The sequence below is a fragment of the Sapajus apella genome, unplaced genomic scaffold (assembly GCF_009761245.1).
Source record: "Sapajus apella isolate SASKATOON/1434 unplaced genomic scaffold, GSC_monkey_1.0 scaffold1, whole genome shotgun sequence".
Classification (NCBI taxonomy): Eukaryota; Metazoa; Chordata; class Mammalia; order Primates; family Cebidae; genus Sapajus; species Sapajus apella.
In genome coordinates, this window is record NW_022436941.1 from 72,977,956 (window position 1) to 72,996,991 (window position 19,036).

The 19,036-nt window shown below is 34.9% G+C and overlaps 1 protein-coding gene across 4 annotated transcripts in view; it reads left to right on the forward strand.

Moving 5' to 3' along the window:
• ADAMTS6 (ADAM metallopeptidase with thrombospondin type 1 motif 6) overlaps positions 1-19,036 on the forward strand; it is a 331,044-nt gene that overhangs the window by 261,215 nt on the left and 50,793 nt on the right. For 2 of the 4 annotated variants that reach the window (XR_004269519.1, XM_032279631.1), the window contains exons 16-21: positions 1,341-1,474; positions 2,511-2,634; positions 3,155-3,235; positions 16,923-17,086; positions 17,479-17,617; positions 18,284-18,372. Coding sequence is in view for 3 of the 4 variants with exons in the window: in XM_032279631.1 (XP_032135522.1) it covers positions 1,341-1,474; positions 2,511-2,634; positions 3,155-3,235; positions 16,923-17,086; positions 17,479-17,617; positions 18,284-18,372 (731 nt within the window). In the remaining variant the exon portion in view is untranslated. The remainder of the gene's footprint in view (positions 1-1,340; positions 1,475-2,510; positions 2,635-3,154; positions 3,236-16,922; positions 17,087-17,478; positions 17,618-18,283; positions 18,373-19,036) is intronic. The other 2 variants (XM_032279614.1, XM_032279622.1) reach the window with 1 other exon arrangement.

Consider the following 19,036-nt stretch of genomic DNA (forward strand, 5'->3'; position numbering starts at 1 on the left):
TTTCTACTTTATATCCTTTATTAGAAGTCGTCTTTAGGCCGGACGTGGTGGCTCATGCCTGTAATCCCAGCACTTTGGGAGGTGGAGGCGGGCAGATCACCTAAGGTCAGGAGATCGAGACCAGCCTGGCCAACATGGTGAAACCCCATCTCTACTAAAATTACAAAAAATTAGCTGAGCATGGTGGCAGGCACCTGTGATCCTAGCCACTCCAGAGGCTGAGACAGGAGAATCGCTTGAACCCGTGAGGTGGAGGTTGCAGTGAGCCAAGGTCACGCCACTGCCTTCCAGCCTGGGCAACAAGCAACAAGAACAAAATTCTGTCTCCAACAAAAAAAAAAGTAGTCTTTATTTCAAAGAGAGATTTTAGCAGCATACTTAAGGTCAAAGTGATGATGAAATAGAGGTACAAAAGAAAATATTATAAATCATAATTTTAGTCAATAATTATATACTTATAAATAGTAGCTTTATTATGTGCTGTTTTTAATACAGTAAGTCCATATTTATTGCTGTTTTTCCAATATACTATAGTTATGATGTATACTGTTTTTTTTAAATTGCTGTTACTTAAGGCTATTTTTCACTTTAGCCTTAAAAAACACAAATTTCAGTGACAAAATGAAAATGCTCATTATAATATGTGTTTATTCACAAACAAAATTAGATAGTGTTTTAATTATTCAAACATAATACCTGTATTTTATATTTATCTTTGATTAATTTCATAAGAATTATTCAAATTTAAAGCTATAATTAATTTTAGTTTTGATTTGCTAATCTCATAAAAATTTATATCCATGCTAAAGCCAAGTTCACAGCCTACGATATGTTTAAGGCAGGTATAAATTTTGTTTTATTTCATAACTACTATATCCTTGCTTGATGTAGCAGAGTTTTTAATTTCGGCTTCGTTACCAGACGTAGCAGAAATGTCTATTTGTTATACCAGGTTATTTCTTCAAGTATCCATAAACTTTATTTTCTTCAATTTTTTTAAAAATTGTTTTTCTTTTTTTTTGATTACCTTCACTATTATCCCTTTTTACCTAAATTATAAATATATAATGGAATATATAAATATAAAATACATTATAAATATATAATGGAAATACCTAAAACGTTTAAACCTGAAAACTGCTGAGCAAGTCCACCTTTAAGTTGCACAACCAACTAAAATAAACGTGAAATTTTAGAAAAAGAGGAAAGAAACCTATACATTCAGGCATATAAGCAGGGAATGATGTCTACATGAACTATACATTTGCTATGGATGATACTGAATCACTGTTTATTAGGACAACCACTCCATTTATTTCTCTTCTACTGTATTCGTCCAGGTGGGGTAAAACCTTGTGCATTAAACTGCTTGGCTGAAGGTTATAATTTCTACACTGAACGTGCTCCTGCGGTAATTGATGGGACCCAGTGCAATGCGGATTCACTGGATATCTGCATCAATGGAGAATGCAAGGTTGCTCAGATTTTACTCCATTCTGTTGTGGTTTCTAAGACTTTTGTCTTTTTCTCGTTAACTCCTATTTAATACTATGTTTATTTTTTTTTTTTTAAAAAGAGGGCCACATTTTAGAGAAATTCAGTTTCCATAAAGAATAGCAACATATGTAAAGGTAAAATGACCCATTCATATTCAAGCACCATACAAATGTGGTTTATTACAGTATTCTAGTTATTTTTACAGTGATTGCCAGGAGTATGAAAATATTTTGGATTTTAATTTCCGTTACCATTCTGTTCTGTTTACAAACAAGATGATAGAAAAAGAGAGAGAATGAGGATTCAGCTCTTATTCATATGCCTACCATATGTTCTTTTTGGAAGATTATTTGATAAATTTCATAGCATAAATTTTCCTCAAAGTGTGAAATAGCTATGCTCCTCCTACTTTATCTCCTTTTGAAGCATTTATAATGGTTTTCATTGTGGAATTAGTCTTTATCTTATTAAAGCATTTGCTTTAGGGAATTAGTCAGACTATTTGGGAATTGCAGGAGCAAATCCATGCTATTTTCCTAGACCTGTGTATGATTGTATCATAATAAGAAAAGCCACAAAAACCACTATTTCCATAAATTTTTTTACTTGTCTGGTTTTGTTTTACTTTAAAGAGAGGCATAAATTAAGTGCTTCAAACTGAGAAAGACGAGATAAAAAGCACCATTTTACTTAGTCTCATAATTTCTTGGAAAAGTTTGTATCTTTCTGGCTACTTGTCTCCAAATATATCTGATGATGATTCGGTTTGTGTATGTATATTTGTGTGTGTTTATGTATCTGTGGGAAAGGGGTACTTTATTTTCTTGAAGAAAACATTATTTTCGTCACAGTATTCAAGTTTTTCAAATAACAAAGAACCAAGTATGGTTTGTATTCACAGATTACCTTATTTTTACTTTTTTTACTGGAAAAACAAGTAAATGAATAAGTTATTTGATTAGTATGGTTCCAAGAATTTCTCTGACACACTGAATATTCCTCTCTGTTTTCAGCATGTAGGTTGTGATAATATTTTGGGATCTGATGCTAGGGAAGATAGATGTCGAGTCTGTGGAGGGGATGGAAGCACATGTGATGCCATTGAAGGGTTCTTCAATGATTCGCTACCCAGGGGAGGTGAGTATGTAGAGAGAATTCTTCCTCACACATCTGGTGTACTCGGAGGAGCCAAAACGCTTGGTTTTTGCTCCCCCACATTTTTCAGATTTTTTTTAAATTTAGGTAATGGTTTCTTCCCCAAATTTCTTTCAGTTGTTTTAGAGTTAAATGTGGCTTCATGTAAGATATTTTAAGGAAATGTTCTCCCTCTCTGCTTAACTTCATTTGGTCATGTTTCTTTAAGGTGTACATTCTCACAGGGCATTGATATGAGGGGCATCTGGTGAGGAAAAAAATGAAGCATTATACATGTTGAGGCTTTTAAAATATCTTGAGATAATTTTAAAGAAAAAGACTGTTAAATGCTGTTTCTCTAAAATGTATTCATGAACCCAAAGGGTAATTTGCCCATCATAATTTATAAAATGCAAAGTCAAAGAAAGAATGGAATCATAAGGAAATGATTAGTATTAAATGGTTACTAAATACTCATTTCCTGACCAAGGCTGCTTAATACTGGCTACCTTCTATGTTCCAGGCTACATGGAAGTGGTGCAGATACCAAGAGGCTCTGTTCACATTGAAGTCAGAGAAGTTGCCATGTCAAAGAACTATATTGGTATGTTAGATTGGTATGTTAGTTTGCTAGATTTTAATAGTTAATGAGGAAAAGTAGCATTGTATCATGAAGGGAAAGATATACTACTTTGAGATAGATCACTTGGAGCTAAAATGAAGGAAGCTCCGAGTTTTATAGGACCACATGGACAATGCTAAACAGAAAGATTAGAATTTATAACTTACTCTTCACTGGGTTATTTTATTTTTTAAAAAAATAATTTTTGTTGTTGTTGTTTTTTTTTTTTTGAGATGGAATCTTGCTCTGTCACCCAGGCTAGAGTGCAATGGCATGATCTCGGCTCAGTGCAACCTCCGCCTCCTGGGTTCAGGCAATTCTCCTGCCTCAGCCTCCCGAGTAACTGGGATTACAGTTGCCTGCCACTACACCAGGCTAATTTTTGTGTTTTTAGTAGAAACAGCATTTCACCATGTTGGCCAGGCTGATGTTGAACTTCTGACCTCAAGTGATCCATCCACCTCAGCCTCCCAAAGTCCTGGGATTACAGGCGTGAGCCATCACACCTGGCCAAAAAAAATCAATTTTATTTAGGTATAATTTACATATAATAAAACACATCCATTATAAATGTACAGTTCAGAGTATTGATAATTATATATATATACACACACACACATAAATACCACAACCAAGATATAAAACATTTTTATGATTCCAAAACTCTCCCTCATTCCCTTTTGCAGTCAAATTCCCTCAACCTCAGCTTTATTTGAAGGCAGACACTCATCTGTTTTTGACATTACGTATACTACTTTTACTTATTTGGAACCTCACACAAATGAGCCCATAGAATATCTATACTTACATCTGGCTTTCTTCACTCAGCATGTCTTTGGGATTCATCTATTTTGTTGAGTGTTTCTGAAGGTCATTCCTTTTTACTGCCAAATAGTATTTTATTGTGTGGATATACCATAATTTGTTTATCCATTAATTTGTTGATAGATATTTCGGTCATTTCTAGTCTTTATTAAACAAGCTTTTGTGAACATATATTTTCATTTCTCTTGCATAAATACTTAGAATGAAAAGAATGAGTCATATGATATACGTGTTTAGCTTTATAAAAAATTACAATACAGCCATAATGGAAGACAGTACGAAGGCTCCTCCAAATATTAAAAGTAGAACTACCATGTGATCCACTTCTGGGTATATAGCCAAAGGAAATAAAATCACTATCTCAAAGAGATATTTACACTTACATGATCATTGCAGCATTATTCACAATCGCTAAGCTATGGAAACAACATACATATCTGTCAACAGATGAATAGATAAAGAAATTGTGTTATTTGCATGCAATAGAATATTATTCAGCTTTAAAAAAAACAAGGAAACTATTCATTTGCAACAATATGGATGAACCTGGAGGACATCATGCTAAGCTAAATAAGCCAGACACAGACAAATACTGCATGATCTCACTTATATGTGGATTCTAAAAAACTCAAACAGAGAGTATAAGGGTATTTACTAGGGGTCAGGGAGGAAGTGGAATGGGAAGATGTTGGTCAAAGAGTACAAACTTTCAGTTATAAGAGGAATAAGTTCTGGATATCTAATATACTGTAGCTAATAATGATATATTGTATACTTGAAATTTGTTAAAAGAATAGATCTTATTTTCATCACATACAAAAAAGGCAACTATGGGAAGTCATGGATATGTAAATTATCTTTATTGTGGTATTCATTTCACAATGTTTATGTATATCAAATCATCACATTGCACATCTTACACTTAGAATATTTTATTTTTGAGTTATACTCCAACAAAGCTGGCAAAAAAAGAAAGTATGAAAATGTTTCCCAAAATGGATGTATTATTTTATATTTCTATCACTAATGTAGAAGAATTCCAGATGCTCTACATTCTTGTCAATACACTTGGTATTGTCAGTCTTTTTAATTTTACCCATATGAATTTTGTTTTTAGTGAAGTGTCTACACAAATATTTTATCATTTTAAATTCTTTTTCTTTTTTGAGTTATTAGTTGTTTACATATTCTGGATGCAAGTCTTTGTCAGATATATTTTATGGATATTTTCTCCTAATTTCTGGGTTGCTTATTCATTTTTTGAAGCGTCTTTTAATTTTGATGTAATCCAATGTGTTAATTTTTTAATGGTTTGTGCTTTCATGTCCTGTCTTAGAAATTTTGCCTGCTCCAAGATTGCCAAGATAGTTTTCAGTATTTAAGAAGTTATTTTATATGTGTGTGTGTGTGTGTGTATATATATATATATATATATATATATATAAAATTGCACTTTAGGTTCTGGGGTACATGTGCAGAACTTGCAGGATTGTTGCATAGGTACATACATGGCAATGTGGCTTGCTGCCTCCATCCCCGTCACCTATATCTGGCATTTCTCCCCATGTTATCCCTCCCCAACTCCCTACCCCCAACTGTCCCTCCCCTAGTCCCCCCCAACAGACCCCAGTGTGTTATGCTCCCCTCCCCTGTGTCCATGTGGTCTCATTGTTCAACACCTGCCTATGAATGAGAACTTGCAGCGTTTGATTTTCTGTTCTTGTGTCAGTTTGCTGAGAATGATGGTTTCCAGGTTCATCCATGTCCCTACAAAGGACACGAATTCTTTGTTTTTTATGGTTGCATAGTATTCCATGGCATATATGTGCCACATTTTCCTTGTCCAGTCTATCATCCATGGGCATTTGGGTTGGTTCCAAGTCTTTGCTATTGTAAACAGTGCTGCAATGAACATACATGTGCATGTGTCCTTATAATAGAATGATTTATAATCCTTTGGATATATACCCAGTAATGGGATTGCTAGGTCAAGTGGAATGTCTATGTCTAGATCCTTGAGGAAGCACCACACTGTCTTCCACAATGGTTGAACTAATTTACACTCGCTCCAACAGTGTAAAAGTGTTCCTATTTCTCCACATCCTCTCCAACATCTGTTGTCTCCAGATTTTTTAATGCTGGCATGAGGTGGTATCTCAATGTGGTTTTGATTTGCATTTCTCTAATGACCATTGGTGAGCATTTTTTCATATGTTTGTTGGCCTCATATGGGTCTTCTTTTGAAAAGTGTCTGTTCATATCCTTCTCCCACTTTTGAATGGGTTTGTTTGTTTTTTTCTTGTAAATCTGTTTTAGTTATTTAGAGATTCTGGATATTAGCCCTTTGTCAGATGGGTAGATTGCAAAACTTTTTCCCATTTGTATTTCCGTGGAAATACAGAAATACAAATGGTTTGTATTTCTCTGGAATCAGTGGTGATATCCCCTTTATTGTTTTTTATTGCATCTATTTGATTATTCTCTCTTTTATTTTTATTAATCTGGCTAGTGGTCTATTTTATTGATCTTTTCAAAATACCAGCTCCTGGATTTGTTGATTTTTTGAAGGGTTTTCTCTGTCTCTTATCTCCTTCCGTTCTTCTCTGATCTTAGTTATTTCTTGTTTTCTGCTAGCTTTTGAGTTTTTTTGATCTTGCTCCTCTAGCTCTTTCAACTTTGATGATAGGGTGTCGATTTTAGATCTCTCCTTGCTTCTCATGTGGGCATTTATTGCTATATATTTTCCTTTAGACACTGCTTTAAATGTGTCCCAGAGATTCTGGTATGTTGTATCTTCATTCTCGTTGGTTTTGAAGAACATCTTTATATCTGCCTTCATTTCATTGTTTATCCAGTCAACATTCAAGAGCCAGTTGTTCAGTTTCCATGAAGCTGTGCAGTTCTGAGTTAGTTTCTGAATTCTGAGTTCTAACTTGATTGCACTGTGGTCTGAGAGACTGTTTGTTATGATGTCCATTCTTTTGCATTTGCTGAGGAGTGATATGCTTCTGATTATGTGGTCAATTATAGAGTAGGTGTGATGTAGTGCTGTGAAGAATGTATATTCTGTGGATTTGGGGTGGAGAGTCCTGTAAATGTCTATTAGGTTTGCTTGGTCCAGGTCTGAGTTCAAGTCCTGGATATCCTTGTTAATTTTCTGTCTGGCTGATCTGTCTAATATTGACAATGGGGTGTTAAAGTCTCCCACTATTATTGTGTGGGAGTCTAAGTCTCTTCGTAGGTCATTAAGAACTTGCTTTATGTATCTGGGTGCTCCTGTATTGGGTGCGTATATATTTAGGATCGTTAGCTCTTCTTATTGCATTGATCCTTTTACCATTATGTAATGCCCTTCTTTGTCTCTTTTGATCTTTGTTGGTTTAAAATCCATTTTATCAGAGACTAGGATTGCAACTCCTGCTTTTTTTGTTCTCCATTTGCTTGGTAAATCTTCCTCCATCCCTTTATTTTGAGCTTATATGTATCCTTGCATGTGAGATGGGTTTCCTGGATATAGCACACCAATGGGTTTTGACTTTTTATCCAATTTGTCAGCCTGTATCTTTTGATTGGGGCATTTAGTCCATTTACATTTAAGGTTAATATTGTTATGTGTGAATTTGATCTTGCCATTTTGATGCTAGCTGGCTGTTTTGCCCATTAGTTGAAGCAGTTTCTTCATTGTGTCAATGGTCTTTACCATTTGGTACGTTTTTGGAGTGGGTGATACTAGTTGTTCCTTTCTATGTTTAGTGCTTCTTTCAGGAGCTCTTGTAAGGCAGGCCTGGTGGTGATGAAATCTCTGAGCAATTGTTTGTTCATAAAGGATTTTATTTCTCCTTCGCTTATGAAGCTTAGTTTGGCTGGATATGAAATTCTAGGTTGAAAGTTCTTTTCTTTAAGGATGTTGAGTATTGGCCCCCACTATCTTTTGGCTTGTAGGGTTTCTGCTGAGACATCTGCTGTGAGTCTGATGGGCTTCCCTTTGTGTGTAACCTGGCCTTTCTCTCTGGCTGCTCTTAGCATTTTTTCCTTTATTTCAACCCTGGTGAATCTGACGATTATGTGCCTTGGGGTTGCTCTTCTTGACGAATATCTTTGTGGTGTTCTCTGTATTTCCTAGAGTTGAATATTGGCCTGCCTTGCTAGGTTTGGGAAGTTCTCCTGGATAATATCCTGAAGAGTGTTTTCCAGCTTGGATTCATTCTCTCCGTCACATTCAGGTACACCTATCAAAGATAGATTCGGTCTTTTCAGATAATCCCATATTTCATGGAGGCTTTGTTCATTTCTTTGGACTCTTTTTTTCTCTAATCTTGCCTTCTCGTTTTCTTTCATTGAGTTGATCTTCAATCTCTGATATCCTTTCTTCTGCTTGGTCGATTCGGCAGTTGAAACTTGTATACGCTTCGTGAAGTTCTCTTCTTGGGTTTTTCAGCTCATCAATTCATTTATATTCTTCTCTGAGCTGTTTATTCTCATTAGCATTTCATCAAACCTTTTTTCAAGTTTCTTAGTTTCTTTGCATTGGATTAGAACATGTTCCTTTAGCTCAGATAAGTTTGTTATTACCCACTTTCTGAAGCCTTTTTCTGTCAATTCATCAGACTCATTCTCCATCCAGCCTTGTTCCATTGCTGACGAGGAGTTGTGATCCCTTGGAGGAGGAGAGGCGTTCTGATTTTGGGTGTTTTCATCCCTTTTATGCTAGTTTCTTCCCATCTTTGTGGATTTATCTACCTGTGGCCTTTGTAGTTGGTGACTTCAGATGGGATCTCTGAGTGGATGTCCTTTTTGTTGATTATGAAGTTGTTTCTTTCTGTTTTTTTAGTTTTCCTTCTAAGAGTCAGGCCCCTCTGCTGCAGGACTGCTGGAGGTCCACTCCAGACCCTGCTTGCCTGGGGATCACCTGGAGTGGCTGCAGAACAGCAAGGGTTGCTGCCAGTTTCTTCTTCTGTTATCTTTGTCCCAGAAGGATATCCGCCAGATGTCAGCCTGAGCTCTCCTTTATGAGGTGTCTCTTTGGATATACAGAGGTTGGGGAGCTGCTTGAGGAGACAATCTGTCCCTTATAGGAGCTCAAGTGCTGAGCTTTGAGTTCTGTTCTTCCATTCAGAGCTGCTTGGCAGGTACATTTAAGTCTGCTGCAGCAGAACTCATAACCACCTTTTTTTTCCCAGGTGCTCTGTCCTGGGAAGGTTGGGCTTTATTTTTAAGTTCCTGACATGCTGCTGCCTTTTTTCAGAGATACCTGCCCAGCAAGGAGGTAGCCTAATCGCAGTCTGCCAGCAGAGGTGTTGCTGAGCTGCCGTAGGCTCTGCCCAGCTGCTGTGTGAACTTCCTTGCAGTTTTGTTTATAGAGATATAGTTAGAACTGCCTCAGTAATGGCAGTCTGCCTCAGTAATGGCAGGCTGTCTCTGTAAGGGTGGACTTCCTTGGTAATGGTGGACTGCCTCAGTAATGGTGGACTGCCTTGGTAGTGGTGGACTGCCTCAGTAATGGTGGATGCCCTTCCCCCCTCAGAACTGACCCATCCCAGGTCCAGCTGTGCTTGCTGTGAAACTCTCATTCTAGAAGGTTTTAGATTGCTGATCTTTGTGGGGGTGGGAGTGCTGAGCCAGATCACCTGGCTCCCTGTTTCAGCCCCCTTTTTCTCAGTTGAATGGGCAACTCTGTCTCCCAGGCATTCCAAGCACCAGTTGAAACGGTGCCCAGATTTGTGTGAGTTTTTGTGCAGAGACCCACTGTGCCGGCTGAAACAGCCATGCTGGAGACTCACAGCGCTTTTCTGCCTGGGAAACTCCTGGTCTGTGGGCTGTAAAAGCTCATTTGGAAATGCAGTCATCACCCACCGTCTGCATTCTCACTGGCAACTGCCTCCAGAGCTCTTCCTGTTCAGCCATCTTGAATCGTCTCCTTAAGAAGTTATAGGTGTTGTTTTTATATTTAAATATAAGGTCTACAAAATATAAAATATATTCATTAAATGTAAAATACAAATACAAAATATAGTCATTAAAGACGTGTATTGTGCATACTACAACTGATTCCTATGAGAGGGAGAGACAACCAAGCAAACCTATTTGGGGAATAACAATTATTTATTTACTTGCATAACACCTTATCCTTTGATTTAACTCTTAGAGTAATGACTTAAGACTTGAGACTATGATAAGAAATGTAAAATGCATGAAATTCAAAAATAAAAATAAAATTGAAAAACAAATATGTATAGTAGATTTTACATTAATTTTTATATAAGGTATAAAGTAAAGGTTGAAGTTCCATTTGCTCATATGAATATTCAATTGCTATAACACTATTTGTTGAAAAGACTATCATTTCCCCCATTGAATTACCATGACACATTTGTGAGAGATGAATTTAGCATACATGGATGAGTCTATTTCTGTTCTCACCCACTGATCTAGGTTTCTGTTCTTAAACAAATACCACACTGTATTAAGTAATGGAGCTTCCCAGTGTGTCTAGAAATCCAGGAGCATTAGTCCCTGAATGTGTTCTTTTTCAAAATTATTTTTGCTTTTCTAAGTCCTTTATATTTTTATATACATGTTAGAATCAACTTGTCAATTGAGACAAGTCTCTTTATACCAAAAGAGAAGATACGGAATCTTCTCTTTTGGTGGAGAATTGACATATTAAAAATATTGAATTTTCTAACAAATGAAAAGATTTACTTCTACATTTAGTTAGGTCTTTTTAAATTTTTTTCACCAATGTTTCATTTTCAGTATATAGGTCTTGCACATATGTTCTGTTAAATCTAATCATGCGTTTTGGTGCTAGTGTGTTGTATTTTATTTTCCAAATTTTTGTTGTTATATAATAATATAGTTGATTTCTTTTTATACTGCCCTCATATCCTGAGACCTGGTTTACTCACATATTACTTCTAACAGTTGTTTTGTAAATTCATTTGGATTTTCTCTAATGAAAATCCTCAAACAAAAGCACTTTTACTTCTATCTTTCCAATCTTTATGCCCTTTATTTATTTTTTTCTTGCCTTATAATACTGATCATGATCGTTAGTACAATGTTGAAGAAATGAGAGGACCAGGCAGCCTTTCGTTTTTAACCAATCTTAAGGGCAAAGCATTCCTTCTTGTTGTTGTTCCTCTTTTTAACCATTAAATATAATGTTAACTAGAAGATTTATGTAATGACCCTTTGTCACTTTGAGGATGTTTCCTTCTATTTCTAGTTTTCTAAGAGTTTTAGTCATGAATGGGTATTGAAGATGTCTGAATCTATTGACATGATCAGGTGGTGTTTTGCCCTCGCTTTCCCTGTTAATATAGTAGATGCATTGATTGATTTTCAGATGTAAAACTCATCTAGTATTCTTGGGATAAAAACCACTTTTTCATGATCTATTATTACTCTTATATATTGCTGGAATTGATTTGCTAATATTTTCTTAAGAATATTTGGACCTATGTTCAAGAGAGATATTTTTCTAGAGTCTTTTTCTTGTGACTTCTTTGTTGGTTTTTGTATCAGGGTAAGCCCCGCTTCATAAAATGGTTTGAGAAGTGTTCCTTTTGCCTCTATTTTCTGGAAGAGCCTGGGGAGAATTGTTATTATTTCTTAATGCTTGATAAAATCCAACTGTGAAGCCATCTAGGATGGAATTGTCTTTGTGGGAAATTTTTAATGAAAAATTCAATATTTATAAAAATTATAAAGTTTTCAAATTTATTGGCATAAAATTGTGCATAATTTTTGCTTGTTATCCTTTTAATATCTGTAGAATCTGTAGCAATGGCTCCTTTTTATTTTTCATATTGAAAATTTGTGTCTTCTTTCTTTTCCTTGATAATCCTAATGAGGGCTTTGTTAATTTTATTGATCTTTTTAAAGAACAAGCTTATGGTTTAAATGATTTTCTCTATTGTTTGTCTATTTTGCATTACATTGATGCCCACTCTTCTGTTGGTTTTCTTCTTTCTATTCACTTTGTTTAATTTGGTCTTATTTTTTCTAGCTTTTCAAGATACAAACTTAAATTACTGATTTCAAAATCTTTTTTCTGCTATTAAAACAAACAAGTTTTTACTATAAATTTCATCAACCATTTGATACATTGTATTTTCATTATACAGTTTTAAATATTTCCTTATTTATATTGTGACCCATGGCTTAGAAGGTATTATTTAATTTCTGAATATTTTGGTGTTTCATAAAAATTTTTCTGATACCGATTCCTAGTTTAATTATAGTGTGGACAGAGAATATACCTTATATGAGTTTAGTTTTTTTTAAGGTTGTTTTATAGTCTAGCACATGTGCACTTGAGAAGAATGCATATTCTGCTATTATTGGGTTAGTATTCCATTAATGTCCATTAAATTAAAGGATACAACTATCCTTTTGTTGGATAGTTTTTTCAAATTTTTTATATCTTATTTGCTGCCTTCTTGTTGAAGAATTACTGAAATAATTATGTTTATATCTCCAATTAGAATTGTGGATTTCCTTACTGTTCTTATTAATGGTGAAAGCCATAATTACTTTTGCACCAACCCAATAGTTTGTAAGATTTCTTTCATTTATTTTGAAACTATGTTTTAGGTATATAGAGATTTATGATTGTTACATCCTCTTGATGTCTTTAACATTGTATCATTTTCAAATATTCCTCTGTATTCCTGATAATATTCTGTGACCAGTCTGGCATGGTGGCACATGCCTGTAATTCCAGCCACTTGGGAGGTTGAGGTAGGAGAATCACTTGAGCTCAGGAGTTTGAGATCAGCTTGGGCAACATAGTGAGATCCCCATCTCTTAAAAATATTCTTTGACTCATAGTCTGTTTTATCTGATACTAATCGAGCTATCCCAACTGTCTTCAGTGTTTGCATGGTAAATCTTTTTCTATATTCACTTATCACATGTAGGTACTTCTGTCTTTAAAGTCTGTTTCTTATAGAACACATGTAGTTTGATCTTGATTTTTTATGTCTAACGATCATTGCATTTTAAAATTAAAATCTTTAGTTTGGTGGCGGGGAGTCGGGGGGTTGGCAACTATTTCTGTTAAGAGTCAGACAGTAAATCATATAGTCTTTGTTAAAACTATTCACTTCTACCATTGTAGTGTGAAAGCAAACATAGGTAATAAACAAAGGGGTGTGACTGTGCTCCAATAAAGCTTTATCTACAAAAACAGGAGGTGATAATGTTTCGCAACTTCTTGTTTAGATCATTTATATTTAATGTAATTATCTTGCTGCTTTTCTGTTTGTCCTGAGTATTTTCTTCCTTTTTATTCTCCTTTCATGTTTTCTTTTAGATTAACCAAGAGTTTTGTTGTATTTCGTTTAATCTCTACTAAATAGTTTATTAGCTATACTTCTTTGTGCTATTTAATTAGTGGTTGCTTTAGGATTTACAAAATGCATTCTTAATTTATCATAATACATTTCCAAATAATATTGCATCATTTTGTGTATAATGTAAAGCCCTTACAAAAGTTTACTTCCATTGTCCCATTCCATTCTTTGTGCTGTTTTCTAATACTTTCCACTTCTCTCTATGTTATAAATTCCACAATATATGCACATTATTTTTGTTTCAAAGAGCCAATTATCTTTTTTAAAAATTTTTAAATAAGTAAAATTATTTTGCATTTACCCACGTATTTACCATTATCTGGCATGCTTTCTTTGTATAGATCTGAGTTTTCATCTGGTATAAATTTGTGTGTATATACATGTAATGTTATCATGTTTCTTCTCATTATATTTATGTTCTCCTTTAAAGTTCTTGAATATATTTATAATAGCTATTTGAAAATTATTTTCTGCTAATTCCATAATTTTTGTTATTTCTGGGTCTGTTTCTTTTGCTTTGCCTTCTTCCTGTTTGAATCACATTCTCCTCCTTTTCTGCATTGGTAGTAATTTCTCATTGGGTGTTGCACATTGTGAATGTTTCTTTATTGAGAACCTGGATTTTGATTTATTTCTTTAAAGAGTCTTAAGTAACTTGAAGATCAGCTTGATCCTTTTGATGTTTGCATTTGACCTTTGTTTGGGTAAATCCAGAATATTCTTTATTCTAGAGCTTGCTCAGCCCTACTACAAAAGCATGATTCTTCTTGGGTTTTTACTGAATGCGCTGGTGATTGAAATGCAGGAGTTCTGCTTACATCTCCACAGTTTTTTGCCTGGCTTCTTGTAATTTTTCATACACATATGCAGATCAATATTCAGCAACAGATTTCCTCCCTTCTCTCTTGTTCTGTAGTCCTGTATATTCCAGCTATGTCAGCCTTCCTGGTTTTTGATCTCTCTTCTTAACTTGATAATTAACTTAACTTGATTCTCCACCTAAAGAAAGTGTCTCCAAGCAGAAAGTTGTGGAGACTATCATGATCTCTGCATAGTCCTGTTCAATGCCTGAGAACAGCTGATTCATATATTTTGAGAGTTTTCTGATTATTTACAGTGGAAGGACAAGTCTAATACCAGTTATTTCAACATTAAAGGAGAAGTTCTATTTAGTTGATGTTTAATCCTTTGAGATAAGTTTTAGTCTCTCCAAAAATCCTTAGTGAGACCTAAATGAATTTTTATTTTAGTTAAAATATTATTCCCTTTTTCTTAAAGCATTTAAAAATAAGGGTACATCCAGAGTGTGTCTTCAGACAGAATACCAGTATTATCAGGCTTTTCTTTTGTTTATGAAGACTTTATTATTTTTACACCATAATTGTGAATTATTTTCTGCATCAATAATACTCAAAACAAAAATAAGTTTTCTAGCCTCACCTTTTTCCCCCTTTGGTAATTCTCTTTTCAGAATGCCACGTCGCCTTCCTTTACTCATTCTTATTTAATGCCTCTTAAATGCTTGGCGTTTTTCTGGACTATATTATGGCACAATTAATTGTATATTCTTGACAGCCAAGAGGAGTTAGAATTCCTTCATTTAGTAGTTGAAAAAAAAAAAGGAGAGCTCAAACTGAAGGAGAATTCAAAGCTGCAAACTTGTTTTTATCTTTAGTTTTACTATTTCATATATGACAGTCTCAGATGTCCTTATGAAACCAAATGTTTTAAACTATAGACAGAAAACCATTGCAAATAAGAGTTGAAAATAAAAGTTTTTAAGTACACAAAAATTTCAAGACCAGGTAATTCTTACATTTGCTTGTTTCTATCTCAAAAGATTAATTCGATTTATTTTTGGCAGTTAAATGAATCTTCACAACATATCTGAAGTTAAGAAACTACAAATATTTTTGCCAGGCAGATGGGGGTCGGGAGACAACAATGGTCTATAGTATGAAGGACAAAAGCTATAGAGTCAGAGATTGTGCACCTTGACTCTTTAGTCCTTTAGGCTACTTGCTTATCTGGTCTGATGAATCAAAGTCTTTGCAACCAGCTAGCATACTAACAAAATATGAAATTGACATGTTTACTTCTTGCCTGTTTGTTTATAGGAGTTTTTCTATAGTAGTACTAAAAATACTTTTTCAGCCACATATACTTTTAAACTCTGTGTGTGTGTGTGTGTGTGTGTGTGTGTGTGTGTATTTCTTGTAAGAGATTTTTTAAGTATGCATGTTTATTAACATTTTCTTTTTTTCTGTTTTTTTTGTCATGCTTAGAAAAACTTTTCATACCCCAATATTATGAGAAAAATATTATTCCATATCTCCTCCTAACATTTAAGATTTAACTATTTTTATATTTAAATATTTACCCATCTGGCATTTATTCTTTCTCTCTTTTTTTAACTTTGTTTTTGTTGAGGTGAAATTAACATTACATAAAATTAACTATTTGAAGTGAACAATTAAGTGGTATTTAGTACATTCCAAAACATTTACATTGGCCCAGAAAAAAAAAAAAACAAAAACCCATATCCATTAAGCAGTTAATCCCCATTCTCACCATCACCAATCCCCTGACAACCACCAGTCTGCTTTCTGTCTCTATGGCCTTTTACCTGTTCTGGATATTTTATATAAATGAAAGCATACAATATATGATATTTTCTGTCTGGTTTCTTCCACTTAATGTTTTTGAGGTTTATCACATAATAGCTTGTATCAAGACTTCATTATATCACAGTTTGTTTATTCATTCATCCATTGATGAACATTTGTGTTTTTTTATTTGGGACTATTAGAAATAGTGCTACTATGAATATGTGTGTCCAAGTATTTGTTTGAGTACCTGTTTTCACTTCTTTTGGATATGTGCCTAGGAGTTGAATTGTGGCATTTATTCTTATATAAAGAATGAAATATAAATTCAGCATTTTTTTGCCAAAAGGATAGTCTTCTGTCTTAGCCGCATTTCTTGTTATCTCTCCTTTACTAATTTACGACATTTCCTTTATCATACATAAAATTCCCATATGTACTTGGGTCTATTTCCTAAATCTCTGTTTGATTTGTGTTCTGTCCATCAGCCTGTTTTCAAGTACAACAGGTTGTCTCCACCCCATATCCATGTAATTACTATTTCAATATTTGGAAAGGAAAGTCTGCTCTCCACCATCATGTTAACTCTCATCCCTAGTTATTCCTTTTGTCACAATTTTCCTTCCTAGTTCCACATATTTATTCCTTCAGGTTTACCTTTTGTTGCTTTCTATCAATGACATTATAAATATTTAAGTAATATCTTCTTATCATTCATGTGAAAAATCACCATTTTAATTTGTACTTAAGAATATGGTCAAGATTCATATATCTAAATGGAAATTGATATTCATTGTATACTTTATTGCAGTAATTAATCAGTGACACTTTGGTAAATGAAGTTTCACATTTTTAGGTGAATTATGATTTGTTTTCTAGCTTTAAAATCTGAAGGAGATGATTACTATATTAATGGTGCCTGGACTATTGACTGGCCTAGGAAATTTGATGTCTCTGGGACAGCTTTTCACTACAAGAGGCCAACTGATGAACCAGAATCCTTGGAAGCTCTAGGTCCTACCTCAGAAAATCTCATCATCATGGTAAATGCGTCTTTGCCATTGTATTTCTTCTGTTTGTAATTCCCCCTTGTGACATAGGAAGGAACAGGTTTTATTATCTCTGCTTTACAGGTGGTGTAATTAAGGTAAATAAACGTAAAATGATTTACCGAAGGGTGTTAGAACTGTGCAGAGTTAAGGCCATAGTGCTGTTGCTTGAATAATATTTTTATAAACAAGACAGACAAAAGCAATAACTCCAAAATACCCATGAAAATGGGAGGAGAAAATTTGATATAAATGCCTGTGTTTTATATTATCTTAAATTTCCTATAGGACTTGTTTTGACATTTTCTTCTTCAAAAGGAATAATAAATATCTGAATGAAGGCTCATCGTATTTTAATTGTCTTCACCAGTTGTTTTCAATGGCAGGTTCTGCTTCAAGAACAGAATTTGGGAATTAGGTATAAGTTCAACGTTCCCATCACTCGGACTGGCAGTGGAGATAATGAAGTTGGCTTTACATGGAATCATCAGCCTTGGTCAGAATGCTCAGCTACTTGTGCTGGAGGTAAGATGCCTAATAGGCAGCCCAACCAGAGGGCAAGATGGAGAACAAAACATATTCTGAGCTATGCTTTGTGTTTGTTAAAAAAAGCTAATTGGAAACATTTCTTGCAGGTTTGCTTCAAGCTGTAATTTAGCAAAAGAAACTTTGCTTTAATTATATTATATTCCATTTGTTTTCAACCTCATGTAATGTATGCAGATTTGTTGGTAAAATACATCTTGGCACAATGAGTGTCTCTGCTGATGCTTCTCCCAAGACTATCTTGAAGGTGGGCTGTTTGCCTTTCGTGAACACATTCTTGGTAAAGAACATCAAAAGTTTTAAAAAAGAAAATGAGCAAGAATCAGACATCACAGATGCAACTTCTTGTAATGGGGGATGAAAATGTACGGCTGTGTGCTTGTTGTGTGTGTTTGTGTGCCTGTGTGTCTGCCACAATCCTATTCAAATCCCTTCTCCTGCCATCAAAGTTAAGGGGCTATATACTGGGATGCTACAATAATTACTGGTATCTGGGTTCTGGGTTAATGGTGTATACTGACCCCATTACAGTCCCTCAGAGTAGCTGCTAGGCGGTGGTTGGTGATGTGTTGGTTGTCCCATGTGCGTTTTTCATGGGTGCCTTTTCCCTACAATTTACTCTATTCCTAATCCTCCTCCCTCTAGTGGCCACCAATGCAATTCTTTACCTCTGGCTGGGAGAGCAGGACAGTTGGCTTCCTTCAAAGCCAACACCCTTGCTGCTGCATGGACTGGTGAGTAGAAGTGCTGTGCAAGCAGCATCTTCCTTCTCTCTGGAGACTAAATGCATCGCCTCCACCGTATACCTTGATCCTAATAGGCAAGGAAACAAACCTGTCTCTCAGGCCTAGGCTGGACTAGATCACCTCACCATTCCAGAAGCAAAGATTAAATTTTAAATAGTGATATTTAGAATGGGCAAAATTAAAATACAGTAAGTCATCTAATATATTACCTATACTCCTTTTCTAAACTATGCAGAAATATATGATTTTACATAGACCATTCTCTCTTGTATTTGCATTTCTAAACAACTCTGATTTTCAAGTCTTAAGTAAGTTATTTTTAGACAAATAATTATCATATAATCTATTCAGTATTTTTATTTTATTTTATTACTTGTTACTATTTTTTCGAGATGGGTTCTTGCTCTGCTGCCCAAGCTGGAGTGCAGTGGCTTGATCACTGCAGCCTCAACCTCCTGGGCTCAAGTGATCCTCCCACATCAGCCTTTTGAGTAGCTAGGACCACAGGAGCATGCCACCACACCTGGCTAATTTTTAAAATTCTTGTAGAGACAGATGTCACTGTGTTACCTGGGCTTGTCTTGAACTCCTGGCCTCAAACATTCCTCCTGCCTCAGTTTCCCAAAGTGCTGGGATTACAGGTGTGAGCCAT